This window comes from Indicator indicator, chromosome 9, assembly GCF_027791375.1.
Source record: "Indicator indicator isolate 239-I01 chromosome 9, UM_Iind_1.1, whole genome shotgun sequence".
Lineage (NCBI taxonomy): Eukaryota > Metazoa > Chordata > Aves > Piciformes > Indicatoridae > Indicator > Indicator indicator.
In genome coordinates, this window is record NC_072018.1 from 11396621 (window position 1) to 11420267 (window position 23647).

The 23647-nt window shown below is 38.0% G+C and overlaps 1 protein-coding gene across 2 annotated transcripts in view; it reads right to left on the bottom strand.

Moving 5' to 3' along the window:
* EML6 (EMAP like 6) overlaps positions 1–23647 on the bottom strand; it is a 102881-nt gene that overhangs the window by 27241 nt on the left and 51993 nt on the right. For both annotated transcript variants that reach the window (XM_054383407.1, XM_054383408.1), the window contains exons 10-23: positions 23312–23524; positions 22707–22874; positions 21269–21375; positions 17607–17725; positions 16793–16979; positions 16051–16156; positions 12379–12472; positions 8816–8916; positions 6987–7189; positions 6172–6283; positions 5315–5442; positions 3358–3499; positions 2056–2208; positions 1656–1787 (exon numbers count right to left, since the gene is read on the bottom strand). In XM_054383407.1, coding sequence (XP_054239382.1) covers positions 1656–1787; positions 2056–2208; positions 3358–3499; positions 5315–5442; positions 6172–6283; positions 6987–7189; positions 8816–8916; positions 12379–12472; positions 16051–16156; positions 16793–16979; positions 17607–17725; positions 21269–21375; positions 22707–22874; positions 23312–23524 — 1965 coding nt within the window. The remainder of the gene's footprint in view (positions 1–1655; positions 1788–2055; positions 2209–3357; positions 3500–5314; positions 5443–6171; positions 6284–6986; positions 7190–8815; positions 8917–12378; positions 12473–16050; positions 16157–16792; positions 16980–17606; positions 17726–21268; positions 21376–22706; positions 22875–23311; positions 23525–23647) is intronic.

The following is a 23647-nucleotide window of genomic DNA, read 5'->3' on the forward strand; positions in this document are numbered from 1 at the left end:
GAAATTATCCTCCAGAGAGTTACTCACAACAAAAGTAAAAGAGATGCTCAGAATCACTCTCATAAAAATCCTATACTCCTGATTCATGACAGAAGCAATAATTTAAATACCATCCAACAGCTTTTAAACAAATTAAGTCTTGCAGCAAATCACTTTCTTCTGGTAAGAAATGTTTTGCTTGTGTTGTCATCATCATGATAATGGAAAGTTAGTATTACAAAAGCATATGCTATTAATGTTCATAAGAATTTTGCAAGAGAGCTTTCCCAAAACACTGTAGGCCCCTACCTGTTTTTCACTAACTGCCATATAGACCAGCTAATGCAGCAAACTGTCCTTTGCAGATGAAGTTTACCATACCCATACAAATACTGTGATCTTATGAAGATAATCATGTATGCAACTGATAGTATGTTAGCAAGCTTTTGTGCATGAAGAAGCAAAAAATGCAGGTTTACAGTATCTCTGATAGAAGAAAATTACAGACATTCTCCTGATTTTTCAAATTAACAACTCTACTCTAGAGTTGTAGAGTAAGAAATCCTGTAAATATTTAATACAAAAGCAAGTTCTACAACATTTAAACTGCGTAAGTGCCAGGGAAAGCACTCTGAGAAACGCTGGATGAGACTATTTGCTGCTATGCACGTGTGCAGCTCCAGCATTGCTGTATTTTGACTGGGCACCTTGCCCTTTGTTACACAACCTACATTCAGTCTGTTGGAACCACTGACAACAAGAAGTGTAATATGGGGCTACAGCAGTGCCATGTCCATCCTTGTAACACCTGTATAACAAATACAACTTAGTCTATTAATCCTTCACATCTAGAAGTTCAGTTATAGTTTCCAATGAGTACCATTAAGGACACACTAAGAATTTTCAGTGCTCTTTTATCTGCACATACAGCACATCAGAGAGCTGGCTACTAGAGGTACAAAGATACACAGGCAGTATCAAGACACGTTGCTATTACTGTGTGTATAATTACCAGTAGTTAGATTACCAGGCTGTCAGCAGGCACACAGTGCTAACTCAGCTGCAGCATGGCTTACTAGCTCAGAATGGCAACTGGACCTGAATGGATTATGAAAGGAGGTTAGCTCATGTCATGGTAAGTGATCTTGTACCACATTTTAGGACTAGCACAGCAAATGAAGCAGAGTTCAGACACACAGGTGGCTCCACACAGAATCATATTAGGTTTGGGAAGGCTTATTTGCATGAGCTCATTATCAATCCTGCTAGACTTAATTAGTCGTGACAGTAAGTCTCTCTAAATTCACTGCAGTGATTGCTATGTCACACTCAGTAAAGAAGTAAGGACATTGGACGTAAAAGGTGGAAAAGAAAAATGTGCCACACGCTACAAAAATAAAACAAAAACAGGGGACAGAAACCCAGTATTATGTTCCTAAGTGACATTTTAGTCATATGCTGTCAGCAGTGAAGTACCATGTGCTCTGGTACAAATGCTACAAGTGTGGATGCATTGCATCAAAAAATGTAATTGTGCTGAACCCATATGGCGCCTGACGCTGAAAAATCATTTGCATTAGTAGTTACAGCTTATCTCAGTAACTGGTATGAGCATAGTTTTCTGATACTCCGTTTTACTAGCAATTTTAATCTGTATCTTTAGTCAAACATTTTACCTCTTGAGTCCCAGTCAATGTGGGTGATGTAGCTAGATGCACCTTTACAAATGCCAACTCTTTTGCTGGTAAGTACATTGTAAATATCTACAAAGTTGTCGTGGGAAGCCACAGCCAGATACTTCCCTGATTCTGCAAAGAAGAGACCCAGATATTATTAAAGGTGTACATGTTATAAGTATTATTGTCATACGTTTTTATTAGTGCATCCAAATGCATCAGTTGGGATGGGTCCCATACTAGGCTCTATACAATCACACAGAATTGTTAAGTATTTAAATGTTTACACATAGAACACATAGAAACCAGTGTACCTTCTGAACATTTAGTCTTCTGTCTAGTGGAGAAAAATCAAGCTCTAAGACAAACAGTGCCCTTCCAACTTATTATCTGATTATACCTCGTGAAAACTTTATATCTGAGATCATTTCCTTTCTGTGGTGAAAAGAGACCATGTCTTCAACGGTGTCAGCATTGACCACCAGAAAGCTCCCATCATTCAACCCTACAGCCAAGGCCTTCCCATCAGGAGAAAAGGCACAGCATCGTCCACCTGTAACAGAAAATGGAAAGGAGCAACTTAAGGTTTACAAACTTATTTGACTGAGAAAACCATTAATAAACTCCAGCAGAAAGGCTTTTGTATCAAGTACATAAATGTTATTTAAGAAAACCTGTATCTATTATGTGAGAGGAAGAAAGATTAATGTTTTACTAAATGGGAATGTACCTGCTCTGCATAGACTGTTCTGAGTTGACAGTGGTAACTTGACCAGTCCTGAAATGGGCTTAGGTGCAAATACCACTTTCCAAGTATGTCTAAACACACCAATGACTGAAATAAACATTTACAAACCCAAACAACCAAATACATAGCAAGGATACTCAGATGGAAAATTCAAAGACTCATGGCAGAAGAACAACATGTCTTTCAGGGATACTACACTAAAGTTTCTTCATTGTATGATTGAATAATAGTTCCTTTCGGGTGGAGCACATTTAAAAGAGAAATGTGGTACACTTCCTCCACTTTTTGTCTTAGCATTATTTCTGACCATGCTCTCTGATACATCTATCCTCATCTGTCCCTGAGGTCACCTCTCCAAAACATTTGATTCTTTTCTCTCAGCCAGTTAGAGTTCCTGTGCTCTGGATCTGTCACTGAAAATGAAACACTGAATTTGCATCATAAAATTTCCAAAGGACAGGGGTAATTTTGACAAGGCAGCATTTCCGCATGGCTCATCTCATTTTATATAGAAGAGAGGATATGAAAACTGTTCATTTTCAGAGAAGTTGGATTAACACACAAACTCATATTGCCACTGAAGGTTGACTGTGCTCAACATGCAGTTTGTCTTCATAAGTAAACTTTAATGTCAGCAACAAATACGCTGGCCTTAAGTGTTCTTATGAAGGCAAATGATTCTGAGGTCAACTCATTCTCCTTGAAATCAGAGTAAAATATATTAAAGTTAATTTTATTATTATCCATTACAATAGATTAGAGTCTTTTTTCTTTCTACCCTTATCATTGACTTGGCACATGCCAAAGACAATTTTTTCCTATGCTTCGGATTTCTTAATGACTATGTCCTCTTCCTCTCTAATGCCTGAAATGCACACCAAAAGCAGAGATGGAACTGTTACAGAAAGAGAGTAGAATCATTGCTATCACAGAGCATGGCTAAATGAGAATTACCCTTTTTGAGTTTCCTCACTGCCAGCATGCGATGCTGGGATGAAAGTTCCCAGATTCGTAGTGTTTTATCATCACTTACTGTTGCACAGACAGGCAAAAGAGGATGAGCTGCCAAGCCCCAGACTTCTCCTTCCATATGTCCCTAAAGGAAATTATTTAATAGAAGAGAAAATAATGCATTTAGGTCAACATGGTATGTTCCAAGCACTTGCTATGTCTCCTTTCATGTGTTGGGCAAGAAGGTTTTCACTGTCTCCTCTCAAAAAAGCTCCACGTTCAAAGAGACCTGAATGTCTGGCCCATTTCTTCCAATAACTGTCTAAAATAGACTCTTCCATAACTCCTTCACTACTATGACCTGTAATTCTTGTTCTTCCAATGCTATTTCAGACTTGAAACAAACAGCAAAGAATTATGCCTCAAATAGGACTTTATCCTGTAATCCTAATATGGGCTAATCTGTCTTCAAGGTTCATGCAATTTTTTAGCTTCTGGAGAATGTCTTTGCCCAACATACACATACTTTTTTTTTTTTTTTAATCTTTCCTCACAATTCAGTTTTCAAACTTTTAATCACTCCTCCTGTTCTAGTCTTTTTTTCTTGTTGCATACGTCTTGTTGGCACTGCATTTCAAGGTTAGATCTTAGCTGGATTTCACTTCGGTAACTGGTGTTTTTGTTGAGATGTTGAAATGCCATCAACAGAAAAAGGGGAGGAAATGGCATGACACCTTGATTACACTTTTCGTATTTTCTGTTGTGGCTCAAGTTCATGCATGCAAGAATCACAGAATCACAAAATGGTATGGGTTAGAAGGGACCTCCAGAGATCATTGGGTCCTAGCCCCATGCCAAGGCAGGTTCATCTAAAGAAGGTCACACAGGAATACTTCCAGGCAGGTTTTGAGTATCTCCACAGATGGACACTCCAACACATCTCTGGGCATCCTGCTCCAGTGCTATATCACCCTTAAAGAAGTCCCTCCTTATGTTTAGATGGAACTTATATATGTAATTTAAGATGGATGACAATTATAACACTTCTGTTCACCAGAAAACTCATAGAAATCAGGTAATTTTAAGGGAATGTTACTATCTTTCATCATTAGGATGAGACTGCAATTTCAAATTAGTGAATGAGTTAATTGGTAAACTACAACTGCTCACACGTAGATCAACAAGGCTGTCATGAAGGCAATACAAATCTGAAAGATTACTTTTTGTGATCAGAACTAACTGGAAAGAAAAATACCAAAGAAACAACCAAAGAACTCTTGGTTTTTGTTTTTGTTTTTTTTTTCTCCTGTAAAAAACAATGTTAATTTAGTCAATTATAGGAAAAAAAAAGTTAAAACTCGACAAATTATAATTCAGTAAATGATATACACAATGTTCTACATGATGAGATTACAATTATTCAAGACACTAAACAACATTGAATACATCAATGGATATATATGTGAAAATTTTTTAATCAAACTTTGCAAAATACCATCTTGCAAAAAGAGCTCTCCTTATGCTTTGCACATCTGCAATGACAACTGTGTGTCACTGCAGAAAACTGCCATAAGTCTACAACATTTTTTCACACATCAAAGTATAGGATCCTTCAGAATACACTACATTATTTCAGTAAAATCATGTAAATTGAACCACACTGTCAAATAAAATGTATTGTCTTCACTCTTCATTTTTCATTTTGATGTTGGGTCCTAAACTAATATGTCTTAAAAACTCATAACAAGTCTTATCAGCCTTTGAACTTAATGGACTGTTTGTTCCACCTTCACAGTTAATCTCAAAGTAATTCACATAAGAAAGCATTGACTTCTGCCTGAGCAAAGAAAGCAACACTGACCAATAGGATTAATGAAATCAGAAAGAAAATGCCTGAGGAAATCTTATCAGATCTTGTATTCTACAGGAAATATTTTGACATGGAAGATCCACACGGTACCTGGACAAGTAGAGTCATAGGGCCACTTTTATCAATTTCAAGTATCTCTCCATTTTTAGTTCCTACTAATATATGACCATGTCCTAGACTGATAGCTCGGATAGAGGGATTGTCTTCTAAAAGTAAACCTGAAGAATACAAAGACATTAATTTTAGGGTTTTATTGTGAAATCAAGAGTCTCGTATCATCTACAATTTATACAGCTTATATGATCTGTAACTGAAAGGTTTAAAATTATGAACCATGAGATACACTTGCCTCATCAAACTATCGTGTAATCCAGAGAATTAATTCCAAAGAGGAGACCGTATGCTAGTCTGTATTGTGGGTCTGTATTGTGGCAATATAAGGACTAACATCTGACTGCTTTCTAAGGGGTGACAGTGTATAAGGGGTTCTGATACTCCAGCACCACAGACATTAATTCTGTCATTATCTGTGAATATCACTTTACAGACTTCCACATCGATGCCTGGGGAAGTACAATTGAATAGGTTTTTTAAGTCAGAGTGACTCTGGTCCCACTACATGAAATCTGGCCAGTTGAGGAAGCTGCTAAATAGAACAGATTTTGGAAATGCAGACTCACAGGCTGGTGACATTTCCTTTTAGAATAATGTCTTCAGCAAAAACAAAGCCAAATGTCACGGAATAGAGGAAACAGCAGAACAAACTATAAATGGCAAAGATGGTGTGAAATACAACCTGTATCAAACAAACCAGAAAAATTCCAGCACAAAATTGTAGTAGCGTATTATTGTTCCTTTGTGTTCTGGTTAAGATTTAATACCTATTACCACCATTTTGCCAGCCTTCATGCATATAGTCCTTAATAAAACACACTGAAACAGAATACCTTTAGAACTAGCAGATAATGCTGCTCTTTTAATAGCATACGTCTTCAGACATCTTTCAAACATATCATCCCAGAGTGCCACAATTCCATCCTTTCCACCAGTTACAAACCCCTGTATGATCACAGTATGAAAACACAGAAAAATGTCAGCATTTACATGTTGACATTTAAAAAGACACATCCAAGGGCAGTATACATTTTCCTTTGCATTTTGTTCTTTTGTCTGCTTAAAAATACTGAAGCTTTTCTTTTGAAGATTTATTGATGCCACTGAAGGAAAATACTTTTGCTATCTTGAATAATTCACTCATAAACAAAACCTTTGGATATCCGAAAGTCTTGCTTGCTTAAGATAAGGTGATAAAATTATTTGAAAATCTATGTTTTGAATTTTGAGAACTGATAATGCAAAATATTTTTGGGATCAGGTTGAAGAGTCAATGAACATTATCTGTTACTCTCCTGTGGTCTACAAATCTGAAAGTGACATGTGTGAGCACAGTAAGAAATAAATTCAGCATAATTAGATCAGAAAACTGTTGCTCATGGAAAGAGCACATATAACAGGAGTTTACAAGTACCTATTGAATAAAAAAAGTCATTAATATTGGGTTTGTGATTTAATCACATTCAGAGTCATCCACTGTAATTTGGTTTGTGTTATGGTTTTGATTATCAAAGCACTTTCAATGCTAGCGCAATGAAGGGCAACGTATTGCATACATATACAAAACCAGAGCCACTTCACTGGGAGATGAGTTAAATTGCTTCCACAATCCAGTACTGCAACAAAAATAACATAAGATAATATATACCTTATCCAATGCGTGCATGGCAAACACCGGTCCATCATGGGCCTTCACTGTCTTAAGCAACAGAGTATCCTTCCAGATAAAAATGTCTCCAGTAGCTGCACCAGAGAAAACCAAATCTTCTATTCGCCCATAGGAAACGCTCATCATCGTTTCCAATTTACCAGTTGTTCCAAATGTTCCTCGTTTTGATGTAAAGCCTCCACCTGCAATATAAACTAAAGTAAGTCTCTTTATATTACCGTTTGTAACCACAGTGCTGTAAAGGACAAATGTCTACACCCCATCCCTGAAGACACAGTATGTAATAGAAATACTGAAAACAGTGCACAAGGCAAAAGATAGGGAAGACAAGCTATCAATGAAAGTTTTGAAGCAGTACAGGCTCTATTCTCAGCTTATCTCCAAAGAAATGATACGTTTTGGAGAGGAATTGTGTAAGAATTAATGCAATGGCTGGCAAAATATTTTTAGCACAGGATACATACAATTACAAAAGAGTACAGGCAGTGGTATCCTTGCCTCAAGTCATCACTGTATTTCACAGGTAACACCAGACTGATATTTTCAATTCCACTGAGCAAATCTCAATTCAAAAGACACCATTTTTATTGCAAAGAGACTATTTGTGGAGTAAGACACCGCTTAATGCAAATTCTTGTTACCAACTTGGCAAACAGCAAGTCAAGTCTATTTCATTACTACAGAAATAACCTAAATAAAAAATGCAGGGGCGGGGGAAATATATAATTTTAAAATTGAGAGCACCTGAACCACTTCAATGTTGTAAAGTACAGGAACTTCTTAAAACTATCTAATTTTGAGTTGTCTTGAGTTCTATTTTTAGCTGCCCTTGTGCTTCCTTACCTTTGCTGAGTTTTACACATAGAAGATGCCCTCTGAGATATTTTTTACCAAGTGCTTGTGAGGTGTATATATATAATTCAAAGTTATGAAGAACAAAAAATGCAGTCCTGAATAAAAGATATCCTCAATCAGAACCCAACTTTGCTGTCTTTCTCAGTCTGACAGAACAGTCTAGACTGAGAGCTACTGCCCATTCAGAATATTTTTAGTTGTTAGTTTGCAGAATCTTATCTTTCTTTAAATAACGGAAAACTCATTTTCATTATTTAGCAAAGGAAACAAAATTCCTGTATCATACAAAAAATGTATGACTTTGATTCTTGTGATATCACATTGGGATTTTTAACCTGCTGGATAAAACATAAATTACTGCAATTAAACTTCTGCAAAATACCTGTTTTTTTATTTATTTTTTGTTTTGCCCAGGCACATATATTAAGGTCTATTGTTAAACCTATCTTTCCAACCTGGCACCTTCAAACATGCACGTCCATCTCTGGAAGTCACTTCTGATGACTTAAAAACAGCTCTATCCGAAACCTGCATCATTGCTCGAGTGTTGCATCATGACCTGAAGTGCAAACACTAAGGGTTTTCATAGTGTGCCAGAGGTACCGCAGATTCTTAGTTACCAGCTAGCATTTTCAAAACAAGGGCCATAAGCTGCCTAAGTGAATTACAGGACTGCATGTTTTCTGAAAACCATGGATACTTGTGTTCAGGAGAAATCCTTAATAGAATGAACTACAGTTAAAAAAAAAACAATTAGCTGGAAATGACTGCCAAAGAGAAAGGATTATTGTGACATTTGCTGATTCGGAGGAAGGTTTTGAGCTGTTTAGTATTTTTATTAACTATATAACTGCCTTAGAAATAAAACAAACTCCAGCTGAGAACATGACATCCTTATGTTAAAAAGATACACATGCTCAAGTAAATTAAAGAAAGACTATTCAGTACAATACCTGTTAGCAGCCAAAACTTTATGTGTTTTATCCCAACCGTGACTAATTTGTCTACATGATGTGGATTACATTTCACTACAAATATTTTATCTTTATGGCCCCTGCAATAAAATTAAAAATAAAAATTAAAAATCACAGTAATGGTTGACTTAACATTTTAAACTAATTTCTTTTAAATAGGCATTCCATCATATTGGACTATCCAAAGAGAGCCTTTAACAGGGAGAGTCTAATCATCATGACTGTCACACTTCTGGTGCAAATCCAACAGCACGGATCTATCAAACTCTGAGGATTGGCAAAGGATGTCTGCATCATCTCTATCAGTATTACCCTACCTGACAACAAGTAGTGCTGTATTTCTAATCACAACAGTTGAGCCTTGGAAGCCTGACCCACAGAGCTGTCAGAATGTCTTTCAGTATACAGTGTACAGGAATTAGACTGCAGAAATGTGGTGAATAAAAATTGTCTCCTGCTGAATTGCAGTTCAGATAAATCATAATGAAGAAACGGGAAACAAAGGTCAATGCAATTAAAAAAGGTATAAAGGATAGCACAAATATTTAAATGGAAAATAAGTCAATGAATATTTAAAATCCTCTGTCAAGAAAAATAAGGAAATCTTTAATCTACTGTGCTTCAAGAGGAAAAAATAAAATAATTGTAAATGGTCTGGGCTGGAAAGGACCTTAAAGATCATCTGTTTCCAATCCCCCTGTAACAGGCAGGGACAAATACTACTAGAAGATTCTATTATGAAATACAAAATTGTAATTTAAGAAAGAGTTCATTCAGCAGCATATACACCTTCAAATTTAATTCTCAGGTAACTGAAGTTATTCTTGTTTGAGTATGTATTTATGGGAATTTGTATGTTTAAGTTTCACTGTTGCAAAAATAAAAAAAAAAAAAAAAGGAAAATCAAACCAAAAAGCCTACTTTGTATCAGGGAATAATTTCTAACTTGGTATTCTATAAAACACCAAGAACAAAAATAACTAGCTTTTTGGTACTAATTTTCAGGTTTTGTACTATGATGATGCCACTGTAGTCTGACAGGTTTAGCAGACCTGAAAAAATCACATGGTTCTGACAACCCTCTTGGTTTCATAATTTTCTTTTGGTGAATCAGTCTAGACAAAAAAACTAGCCCTTTACACCTTTGACATTTGAAGTACATCATCTTGCAGCTCCCTCCTCCTCCTGTTCCTCCATTTTGCCATAGTGATGTGCTGACTTTTGGTTCAGGCTAGTTACACTGCTTCTTCTAGCAGCGTATAATCACACAGGCAAAACGTACAACCCTGAGGTCAATATCAAACTGACTGCATCCCAGTATGGCTGTCCACTGTGACAAGCGTGTCTGCCTGTGTGATGGGATGAAGATTGCTGCCCTAGGAGTTCCCGATGGGGTGGCCCACCTGTCTCCCCAATTTCCTGCAATGGCCAGAACAAACTGCAAGCCTGTGTCTTTGTGTTGCAGAGGACCATCACGGGACATCTGGTTTCACAGAATGAAGAAAGTAAAAGAGCATATGTTCCCTGATGTAGACTGTAAATAAATTTGACAATGCTTCCCTCTGCTCCCTGAGTGATTGCAGTCCACTAACATGAACTACTGGAATCAAATAGGAGCAGCACTGCATCAGCTGTGCTGATGGCATGAGAAGCTAGTGAAAGAAGCTCAGATACATTTTGATTCTAACAGTGTATACTTACTCGATCAGAATTTTAATGAAAGTAGACAGAGGACTGTAAAGTCAAGATACGGAAACAAGCATTTATCCAGTGAGCAATTAAAACAAATTGATACAGTCTGAATGTTGTGACAAGAACACTGAAAAGTCATGCTGAAATAAATCATCCTAAGAAGATCAACCAATAAGAATATTCACAAAACAGAAACGTAAGTAAGTACAGAACAGACATAATGAATGTTTGTATATAGTGAATGTACACTTACTTTTTTAGGTTTAGCCCTTTAGATTAATTATTTTCATTTTTTTCATTTCATTTCATTTCAAGAAGGTTGGAATTGAGTCCAACCTGTCACCCTAAACCTTATGACTATCTAAACCATGGCACCAATTGCCACGTCCAATCCCCTCTTGAACACCTCCAGGAATGGTGACTCCACCACCTCCCTGGGCAGCCCATTCCAATGGCCAACCACTCTCTCTGTGAAGAACTCTCTCCTCACCTCCAGCCTAAACCTCCCCTGGTGCAGCTTGAGACTGTATCCTCTTGTTCTGGTGCTGGTTGCCTGGGAGAAGAGACCAAACCCCTCCTGGCTACTACCTCCCTTCAGGTAGTTGTAGACAGCAATGAGGTCTCCCCTGAGCCTCTTCTTGTAGTTATATATGATTGTAAGGAGGTATCCTTCTGTTCTTGTCTGCTAATGACATGTGAGGGTCATGTTTAAAATTTAGATGTAAACTGCCCTGTCTTGGGGGAGTTTCCCTCTCTCTTCATGTCCTACTGTGCTTACCAGAACAGGAGACTTGCCTTCAGAAACTGCTAAAACATAACAATAATTTAAACTGGAACTTTTTAGAAGCTAATTTTTTTGCTATGCTTTCTGTGAGGACCACGCATACTTTCAAAGTAGTAGATCAGCAATAATAGTAGATAGAGGGGGTACATCTAGTATTACTCACTGAAAAGACCCTAAGTATTTAATCTTCTTGTTTCAGTAAAAAGAGACAGATAGTCCATCAATCTTGTTTTATAAAGCAGTTATACTGTTTTCTGCTGACCAGTGCTAGCTCCTACATGGTTGCAGACAGCACATGAAATTAAATCTTTGTCTTTTTAGTACGCAAGTCCATGCTTACAAGATTCTTCTATTTTAACCTCAGAGGTATTTTTTTTGCATTGCTGGACAGAAATCAGGTTTTCAAAAAGTCTGATTCACATAACATGTACAACTAGATTAGCAATTCAACATTTTGAAGAAAAAAAAAGCAAATGTGTAAATTTTAATCCAACCCTCTACCCAACATTGGTCCCTTCAAGCAATTGCAAAAGCTTCCTTACTGCAAGGTTATTAGCTAAGCTTTCTGTTAGTGACTGCAAAAAGCAAACGCCTCAGAAAATGCTGACTCAGAAGGAAGGGAAGAACAGCAGACCTTGAAAAATCTACTTATATTAGAAGGAACATTTTTTTTTTCTTTGTTTATAAAAGTGATCTGCATATGCATACTGATGGAGCCCAGCATATAATCTAATACAGAAAAAAAAGACATCTCTGATGACTTCTGTCATGAATCAGGAAATAAAAGTGAGCAAAAACATTAACTTGAAAACCACTAAATGAGCTTTAGTACCAATGCAGCTATCAAAAAAGAAAGACTATGGAATTCCTGACAGAAACGGATCAGAGTATTTCCAAACCCCACGCTGTGGATCCCAAGGTTTTTAATCTGGATGTAAGTGCTTTGAAACACCATTCTGTTTTCAGAGGTGGTCTGTTTTCTACTACAAACAAAGCAATATATATGGATGATATTAATTGGAAAAATCTAATCACAGGACACATTTATACAGAGATATAATCTTACCTGGTTGTAGCTAGCTTTTCTCCTTTTTTCCAATCCCAAAACACAATGGCATGGTTATCATCTAGCCCAACAGATGCCAAACATTTTCCATCAGCTGTAGAAAAGGAATACTCAGTGTTAAATGTGTCCGGTACTTAGCTGAAAATGTAACAGGCAATGGGTACCACAAATACATTGCAACCTGAATGTCAAATGAGGTGTTATAAAGGAAGCAAAAAAACAACAAAAAAAAAGAAAACTACTTTGAGAGCCTAGGGTTCAGTACCTAAAGCAATCTGACCACAGAATTAGATAAATGAACTGAGAAAGCCAGTCAACCTGCCCAACTTCATAAGATGATTGAAGTCTGTATCTGCTGAAAGTTCTATCCACAAAGAGAGTTTATATTGCAATATTTAGCACTAAAATGAACACCCACTGGGTGATAACACATCAGATTGGAATCCGTAGATTTTGTGGAGCCCTATCCTAATCCATGACCTAGCCTTTCTCTTCTTGACTAACTTTAAACATAGCCTTATCAGAGATAAAACAGGTTCTGTTAGAGGTCACACCAAGACTTTTCTGCTTGAATTTTCACTGGATGATTATAAGAGAGGGTATTTAAAAAAAAGCATTCTTTTGACTTTTGACTTCATTAGCTCCTATGATGTCTGTATGACTGACCTACATTAGATTTTTTTATATTTGTATTCCTTATCGAATGACTGATCTTTCCCAAATGTAGACACAAAACACTCCAATGTGTAAGTACAAAGAAGGTATGTGGGATCAAACAATACAATGAAAGTTAATTTCCGAAAAAATCCAAAAATCACCTTACACTTTATTTGAAATACTTATGATCAGATGATGCTTCTTTTCTCTTGCTTAAAATCATGACAAGAATGTTTAGTGTATAATGAAACAGGTGGTTAAAAGTTAATAGGCAATGAGGTGAAACTATAAATATGACCGAAAACTGTAAGGCAAAAATTAACTGCTGGCTACCATCTCTTCTACTGCAGGAAAGACACACTGCTACTGATAATGAGAAGAAGAAAAGCAAGAACAGAATATCATATGTAAATCAACAGTACCTAGGTATCCTTGCTACATCTGTGAAATAATGACATGAAAGCCCATTGTTAACAAATGTTTAGAGACAAACCATCAGGAAAAAAATTTTTTTAAGAACTAAACCATGATTGCTGAAGTGTATGACAAGAAAATTGAACTTTAAAAGCAGGAGGTGGTTATCTGACTTTCTGTTAACTGAAATTGAAAGTAGAGGATGTAGAGAACTGGGGCAATGGCCAAAAGTGTGAATGAAACAATGACTTGACAGCGCTACTTCTTGTAGAAGTTAAGAGATGTTACGGACTTTGTGCTTAAGCAGGAACAGAAGGAATGCCACTGGTATAAGCTACTCTGTTTTAGAACTACAGAAAAGGACTTGAGGGTACTGGTGGACAAGAAGCTGGACAGCTGCATCCTGGGCTGCATCAAAAGAAGTGTGGCCAGTGGATAGAGAGAGATTATTCTGCCACTCTGCTGAGACCTCATTTCAAATACTGTGCCCAGCATAAGGGAGACATGGACCTGCTGAAGCAGGTCCAGAGGAAGGCCACAAAGATGATGGTGGATTTAGGTTGGACATAAAAGAGGAAGCTCTTTACAATGAGAGTGGTAAAATACTGGAAGAGGTTGCCCAGGGATGTGGTTGAGGCCCTGTCCCTGGAGATATTCAAGATCAGACTCAATGTGGCCCTAGGCAACCTGATCTAGGTGGAGGTGTCCCTGCTCATTGCAGGGGCATTGGATGAGATGACCTTTGAGGGTCCCTTCTGCCCCTGTGCAATATGTGAATCTGTGAACTGCTTCAGAGTTCACATGTGGCTGAATACGTCCTCACAGCTAGATTGTGCTCACTGTATTTAGTGACAACGCAATGAGAAGCAAATCAGGGAGAAGAAGAATCATGGAAAGAGCCAGAAGTTCACAGCTAAATGAAAGAAGCTGAAAAAACAAGATAGAAACCCAAAACTGGGCTTATTAGAAAAAGAAAAAAAAAATGAAGACACAAACAGGGAGATTCAAAAAGTTGATGAGAAAGAAAAGGAGACATTCAATAATAGTTTTAGTGAGATAATATTCTATAAAGATAGCTGATACAAAAGCTATATAAGCATTATGTATTATTTAAGAGGTATATTTGTGTATTATGATGGTGTTAATTATTTTTAGAGGTAACTCAATTATGTAAATGGAACACGTTCGCAAAATTTTGTTAGGAAGAGTACTTCTGAACTTTATTTACCTAACACATGAGGTTTTATGCATTTACATGGGCTATACACTCTGATTAATACCCAAAATGATATATTTCAAATTAACCACCAGAGGGCACAACCAAACATTGCATGATTGCAATTAGAAGATGTGAATCTTGGCATCATCAGACTGGTCCTACAATCTACTTTCAGGGCTAGTTTAAACATTACCGTGTATCAACAATTTCACATTTGAATTCCAGCTCTTGGCTGAACACCAAGACTGAAGAGAGACTGAGATCCCTGGGGCTGTTCAGTCTTGAAAAGACTGAGAGGGGATCTCATCAATGTGTATCAATATCTGAGAGGCGGGTGTCAAGTGGATGGGGCCAATCTCTTTTCGGTGGTGCGCAGTAATAAGACAAGAAACAATTGGTTCAAGCTTGAACATAGAAGATTACACCTCAATGTGAGGAGAAACTTCTTTACAGTGAGGGTGATGGAACACTGGGACAGAGAGGTTGTGGAGCCTCCTTCTTGAAACTTTCAAAACCCACCTGGATGCATTCCTGTGTGGACTACCCTAAGTGATCCTGCTTTGGCAGGGGGGTTGGACTCGATTGATCTCTTGAGGTCCCTTCCAACCTCTAATGTACTGTGATACTGTGATACCAAGACTCCTGTTCTGATAATGGAACATGACTCAGTTCCACAGACCTATCTTTGTGGAAGTAAAACTTCTTCCATGTAGTCCTGTCCCATAAATGTGATCTATGTCCTAATGAATTCTTACCACATTTCTAGAGAGAATAGGAAATAAACGGTCTCATTGAAAAAAAAAATCAGAGTTAAGAAAAGTTCAGCCAGAATAACGTCCTTTTACTCTTTAACTACAAGAGAATGGATTTGCAAGCACTTTTATAAAGATGCAAAAGTATGTAACTGATCACCATGTGGATGATGTTTGTCTGAGCTGAATACAGGGATCACCTTTTGAGAACGAAGACAACTTGTGTCATCCATCTCAGAAAGGCAAATAGGAGAAATGCCAGACGGCTGTCATTTTTACTTCTGTAAACTCACTGAAAAGTCTGAAGAATTTTATGAGCCTACAGATAACATTTCCATCTTACAAGTCACCATTCTGCCTCCTTTTAAATTATTATACTACTATGCAGTCAGCTAACAGAGTCCTAGCTGTGCACTTGTGTTATGTGTTAGACATCGAAAGAATCAATTATTGACCAGTTGACGAAAGGCCCAGGGCTGACTTGACTATACAAACACATTGCTTTTATCAAAGCTGTCAGCAAAAATTCGTGTAAAATTTGTATTGGTTGTAAAACTGGCTAGCCATTAAGTTAACATTTAATGATTGCTTTTTAATTAATTGTTTAGATAAATGTAGGTTGTGGCTTACCTGAAAAATCCAGTGCGCACACTCCTCGTTGATGCTGGCCTTTTAGCAATGATAAACATTTCAGTGTCTGTGTGTCCCACACGTGGATAGCAGCATCTCTTCCAACCTAAACCAGGGAGTTAACTGGGATATGTGCTCATAGAAGTACAAAGCACATTATTATCAGTAATTAGCACCATCACATCTACAAAACACTCTAGAGATAACTACTTTTCCACTTGCCCTATTTTATCTTTTTCAAGATCTGTTTTCTCCTTTAGGGAAATATCAGCGGCTAGTCTTCAAAACACTAGTATTCAGTATCATATTAATGATATAATTTATCATAATATGTTAATATATATACATGCAGAACATTGTATTCATCACCAGGTATCAGCAGAGTGCCCAACATAAAATAGTCTTTATCTGAATAAGGCTTTTGAGTGCTTCTACAGTAGTCCAGAAACCTCCTAGGATGCGTATAAAACAGTTCCTGCATTCTACAGATGAAAGCAGAAGCTCAAAGGGAATGTAAGATTTTTTTTTGCAAGGCCACAACAGAAGGCTGGCAAGTTTTTTTTTGTCATATAGGAGTGATTTAATAATCACCTTAAATAGCTTCCAGTCCAGTACTCTCAGCTTACCCATATTTAGGAGGAAAAACTAACTGAAGGACAAGAGTACCACGTCTTTCCTAATTACATGTTGTAAGGGAATTTATTTCCACATTTTGCGAAGATCATCTGTTCTAAATACCCACCTGTCCAGTAGCAACATAGTCTTTCACTGGGTGAATGCTCAGGCTGAGGATGTCATCATCGTGACCGAGATAGAGCCTTTGAGTGTGTTGTTGTCTGTTATATACAACAGCTACAGCAGCAATATGATACACCACTTCTCCAGCTTGTGTGTAGAACAAGTTATTTCGACAGTCATAACCTCTATAACTGAAGTAAACACAAACCAAGTTACATTCCATTTCAAAATTATTCTGGTAATTTGTGTAACAAGTTATGAAAATAATTCGTGCATTAACTTGAAAAGAGTACAGCTGCAGTGTCAGCATCAGCTCAAAAATACCACAGCACATAGGCAGACATAGATTATTCCCACCAATAGCAGGCATTCACGGATTTTTTTCATGTGTTGCTTTACATCTAACTCCTAAATTAGTGCTGAGTTAACAACAAGAATACATAACTCGCATAGAATTGTGTCCAGATCAGTTTTACAGAGAACTGGATTCAAGCAGAAATCTATCATAATCAGTTTAACAGAATCTTTGCTCCAGGAAACATAAGGTGTAGTTAACAGCTGGTTTAAAATGTAATTATATAAAATGCAATGCTGGTGTGTTATTTATTATATGGCTACAGTATTATAACTGCCTCTTGCTCCCTAGCAAACACAACTGAAAAAAGAATATTCCAAAAATTACCCACAGTAATAATGGCAAACAAATTAATTTTAAGCACTAAAAAATGTTTTGCTAAACACTCCGATGTGAATCAATTAACACTTCTGGGCTGTTTTTACAATCAGAAAAAAACAAATATTATCTAATATTACTCTACCCATGTATAAACTGCAACTTTAAGCTGTCCTCAGGTGCTCGCTCTCTTTTAAGGAAGGGCACAGAATGGTTTTTCTCTTTACTTTGCTGTTTCAGCTGAGGTAGGTCTTCTTTGTAAACCTGAAGAATAGTTGTTGAAGTTAATTGTACATCTAAATATTAGCATCAAAGTAAAATATTAGTATTACATTTAATACATGTTAATGTAACTTTCAGTAGTTACAACACAGAGTTAGCCCCTATTGGTCCTTACAGAATTTCAAAGAATGGTGTTTTCCAGTCCCCCAACATGTGAATGGCCCAGAACATTAGTCTGGAGTAGCAGAGAGCATTTTTTTCTAGAAGATTCCAGTGTCACTGGAAAGGAATTTAAATATTGACTGGAACTCTAAGTGTCTTTTAACTTCACATGTATTTCAGTGTATGTACTCAACACTGAAGATAATTAATTCATTCTATCTAGGGATTATGGTGAAATATACAGTAACCAACAGCACTGATTTGCCAGTGACCAGAATCACAAAGTAGAATTGCAGCACTTTACACTAAATACACAAGATAATATACCCTTTAATCTTTCATAATGACGAAACTTGCGGCAGCTGCTAAAGATGTTTGAAGCAACTTCAAAGCCGTGACACCAAACAAAATCCAATACAATACTGAAATAAAGGTTGTTTTCTGCACCTACATTCCTTGGGTATTGCAAAAGGACAATGAAATTACCTTTCTTGTGGAAATCTACCTGACTGCAAAGATGCAGTACTGGATTGTGTTCATATAACGAGCTGAGCTCTGGCTACCATTTCAAAACAGAGCCATAACACATTGTCTCTCACTCATATGTCTTGTACTTGATCTTGAGCATTCTCATCTAATTATTCCTGCTCTTCAGTGAATGCTACCAGTGAAAGAGAATATAAGGTCATAATTTTCTAATGAATCCCAAATTCTAGAATCCTCTATACTGCTTCAGCCCTAACAAAAAACAAAACAAAACTAAAAAATTAATCATAGAATCAGGAAGGCTGGAAGAGACCTCAAAGATCATCAAGTCCAACCTGTCACCCTACACCTCATGACTATCTAAACCATGGCACCAAGTGCCATGTCCAATCCCCTCTTGAACACCTCCAGGGATGGTGACTCCACCACCTCCCTGGGCAGCCCATTCCAATGGCCAACCACTCTCTCTGTGAAGAACTTTCTCCTCACCTCCAGCCTAAACCTCCCCTGGCACAGCTTGAGACTGTGTCCTCTTGTTCTGCTGCTGGTTGCCTGGGAGAAGAGACCAACCCCCTCCTGGCTACAACCTCCCTTCAGGCAGTTGTAGACAGCAATGAGGTCACCCCTGAGCCTCCTCTTCTTCAGGCTAAACAGTCCCAGCTCCCTCAGCCTCTCCTCATAGGGCTTGTGCTCAAGGCCTCACACCAGCCTCGTTGCCCTTCTCTGGACATGCTCCAGCAGTTCAACATCTTTCCTAAACTGAGGGGCCCAGAACTGGACACAGTACTCAAGGTGTGGCCTAACCAGTGCTGTGTACAGGGGTACAATGACCTCCCTGCTCCTGCTGGCCACACTATGCCTGATGCAGGCCAGGATGCCATTGGCTCTCTTGGCCACCTGGGCACACTGCTGGCTCATGTTCAGCTGCTGTCAACCAGTACCCCCAGGTCCCTCTCTGCCTGGCTGCTCTCCAGCCACTCTGACCCCAGCCTGTAGCTCTGCATGGGGTTGTTGTGGCCAAAGCACAGCACCCGGCACTTGGATTTGTTGAATGCCATCATGTTGGACTCTGCCCATCTGTCCAGCCTGTCAAGGTCCCTCTGCAGAGCCCTTCTACCTTCTAACAGATCAACACCTGCTCCCAGCTTGGTGTCATCTGCAAATTTACTGATGATGGACTCAATCTCCTCATCCAGATCATCAATAAAGATATTGAACAGGATGGGGCCCAGCACTGATCCCTGGGGGACACCACTAGTGACAGGCTGCCAGCTGGATGTGGCACCATTCACCACCACTCTCTGGGCTCGGCCCTCCAGCCAGTTCCTAACCCAGCGCAGAGTGCTGCTGTCCAAGCCACAGGCTGACAGCTTGGCCAGGAGTTTGCTGTGGGGGACAGTGTCAAAGGCCTTGCTGAAGTCCAGGTAGACTACATCCACAGCCTTTCCTACGTCCACCAGGCTGGTCACCTGAGCATAGAAGGAGACCAGGTTGGTGAGGCAGGACCTGCCCTTCCTAAATCCATGTTGGCTGGGCCTGATTCCTTGGCCATCCTTCAGGTCTTGTGTCCAGTTCTGGGTCCCTCAATTTAAGAAGGACATGGAGACTCTTGAACGTGTTCAGAGAAGGGCAACGAGGCTGAGGAGAGGCCTTGAACACAAGTCCTACGAGGACAGTCTGAAGGACCTGGGATTGTTTAGCCTGGAGAAGAGGAGGCTCAGGGGTGACCTCATTGCTGTCTACAACTACTTGAAGGGAGTTTGCAGGCAGGAGGGGGTCGGTCTCTTCTCCCAGGCAACCAGCACCAGAACAAGAGGACACAGTCTCAAGCTGTGCCAGGGGAAGTTTAGGCTCAAGGTGAGGAGAAAGTTCTTCACAGAGAGAGTTGTTAGACATTGAAATGTGCTGCCCAGGGAGGTGGTGGAGTCACCATCCCTGGAGGTGTTCAGGAGGGGATTGGACGTGGCACTTGGTGCCATGGTTTAGTAGTCATGAGGTCTTGGGTGACAGGTTGGACTTGATGGTCCTTGAGGTCTTTTCCAACCTTATTGATTCTGTGAAAAATAACTCTGTTTTCAAAGACATGTTTCAGCTAAGTGCAGTGAAGGTGGCCATAGAATAGCCTGCTGAACAAAAATGATTGAATAGTTTCTTGGGTGCAGTTCCATAGTGCCTACATGACAGAAGCACAGCAGATTTGGTGACTGAGTTCAGAAAGCCCATAGTGACAGAGCATAAATCTGAATGACCAGGTTAAAGAGCGGAATGGCATACATTCATTTCTGAAAAAGACTAATGCAGTAAAGATACTTATTTGATTTGTTTTCTTCTTGCAAGCAAGCAATCTATCTTATTTCAGAACACACTTATACTGAAAAGAGAAAAAAAGTTAAACATATTAAGTGATTATTAAAGAACACTTTTACTTGGTTCCCATACACTAGGGCAATTTTAATTCCTGGACATTGCTGTTCTTGGCAATAAAAGAAGAATCTGTCACAAAAATTGTATTATAAAGGCTTCATGCTCATTGAAAGTATTCTGCTTTGAATATGCAGAGGTCATAAAAAAGCTCCGTGAGCCATATTCTACAAAGTGTGATTCTAAATTTGAAAGGACTGAAACGTCTGCTCTAACACATATCACAAGAATGGGGATAGCACTAATATCTCATGTTTAAATGTGTTCTTTTTCAGATAGATCCTCTTTCTAACATATAATAGTATATATACACTGTTATGTTCTTCCTACCCCTTTTAAATTCTCATCTCCAGCTGAAGTAAACTCTGGTTTTATGTATATTAGTTGCACAAGCAGCTGAATACTGTCAAAACAATCTTCTCATATGAATTAGATGCAAACTTCTTTTACTTATCTTTACTGAACAGTCAGCATAAATTGTCAGGTAATTGCTACAGTGTGTTAATTTACACTCACCTGGCGATCATAGTTGATTTGAGCTTCCTGCTCAATATCAGAATCTACCTCTGGCACATCAGATAAATCTGAATCTGATTCTTCACTGTAGGAATCAATGCCACCCTCTACATTAAAAAGTAAAATAAAAAAAAAAATCAATATATTGAACACATCTAATCACAAGAAGATAGCACATAATGTTTTATATAATGTAGACTATGTGCAAAGCAGTATTCAAGAACTTCAGAAGGTTAAACAGCTTGCAAAAATCATGGGGGCTGAATGTGTCAGTTTTCATTTCTGTTTCTTGTGTTTCAATGCCTGGGGCAGAAAGGCATTTAAAAAGACTTGCTGTAACATAGGTGTTTTACCAAATTGTGCAGGTAAGGTATGAAGTTTTGCCCAATTGTTGAAAAGCATCCAGTTTCCAGTAGCTGCCACTGTAGTTCATATGGCTCTGGTAGAATATTCCAAGTATCATGCATTTAAGGAAAAAAAAAATCTAAAGTACAGTGTTACAGTGGAGAGCTGGAATCCCCCTCCCACTCTGACAGTAACCAGGCTAGCTCAGTCCAACAGCAAATGAAGCTGTATTTACAGGCAAAACTACAATCTATGATGAAATGCAGAGAATATGTATAAATATACACTATCCACAACATTTACAAATATGTAAAATTAACAGAGAAACACAATAAAGCCCCTTGGGCCCCCCAGAAGAGAGGGGTCATGCTTCTTTTCCTCCCCCCTCCCAGAGCAGGCAAAAGGGAAGAAAGCCAAGCAGCAGAGAGAGGTTCATTAAACTTAGCTTGTCAAGGTCAGTATGCAGGTGTGTGTTATCTCCAGCCAGAGAAGAAAAGAAGCAGGCAGACAAACTGAGTGACTGAGAGACTGCCCATACCTTTTTTCGAGTACTGACTCTTAAACATTTCTCTCTCTCCAATAGAAGTGTTTAGAATAATCATTATTTTGCTTTCTCACACCCAATAGTGATTTATTTATATTCTTTCACTTTTCTGCTCAAACTTTGTGAAGATTAAAGACACAGTCTTAAAACCATCACATACAGCTACCACATGTATATGTGAAATAGCAATGAAAAGAAAATGAAACAATTCAACATGTGTAGTCTGACTTTTGAATGCAAGTTAGATGCCTAATTTTGAAAACTTGATTTGATCTTATCCTCTCCCTCTAAATGTCTTTTTTTCCACACTACTTTGATGAATATTACCCATGTATTCCTAAACAAACCTCATTACAAACTGCCAAAGAGTTTTTAATGCCTGAAACAAGCGGTTTTCTGTGAAAAGTAAAATGTCCCAAACATACCAAATATACATGATTCAGAGGATTATAATTCAAAAATTTCTGTTAATCCAATGAAAATTTTTCCTCCAGTGCTGCATTCTATGTGGATTTTATATAATAAATACCTTGAAGAGATAATTTTTACCTTGTAGAGATGTTTCAACGATGCTGTCTGTTATCCCTTCTGGAATAAATCGCCACTGAAAAACGGAGTGATCAGCACCTCCTGTACTCAAAACCCACTGAAAATCATGGGACCAACGGACATTGGTTACATGTGCCGAGTGGCCAACATATTTTCTAAATTTAGCTCCTAAACAAATCAAACCAGAATTTGTTAGTATGTAAGAAGAAAGACTAAAAGTCTAACTCTATTAGTTACATGGTTAATGGAAAGTCTAAAAACTCTTAAGAAACCTAAGATTTTTGATATTAAAAGTAATTATAATATAAAAATGGCATAAAATAATGCAAATTATATGTTCACGTCAGCAGTACTGTACTGTTTATAGGTATGTACTATCTATAAACAAATTCAAGTTTACTATCAGAAAATACACTGCTCTGATATCAAATTAAACACCGAAGATCATGGAAAGCCAAAAAGGTTGCTTTATTTACTTTTGCTGGGTTTATGCATAGTACAGCACAAATCCTGAGGAAATAACCTGTGTCAAAAGCCTGCTAGAGATATGAAGTAAATAGTACACACTAAATATTGCATTCTTCAGATACAAGATACTAGTTTACCTTTCTTCAGGCATGGGAATCTGAATAATCTAACTAGCCCAAAATCATCTCCAGTCACTAGCGCTGAGCTGTTGTAATTTCCATCCACAGAGTTGACATCTGTAATGTTTGTATACTTTGGCCAAATTCCATTCACTTCAGATCCTATCACACAGGTCCATGAGGCCCAGGGAATTCCTTTGATCTCATCTTTGCTAGTTAGATGCTTCCCAGCTGAAAATATGCACATGAATAATGTTTAATAATTTGTTTTTCAATAACCTCCATTTCTTTTAATCACATTTTTCTGTGTATTCTTCTTTGGATTAGAATTTTAAGCCAAATAAATTACAAAGA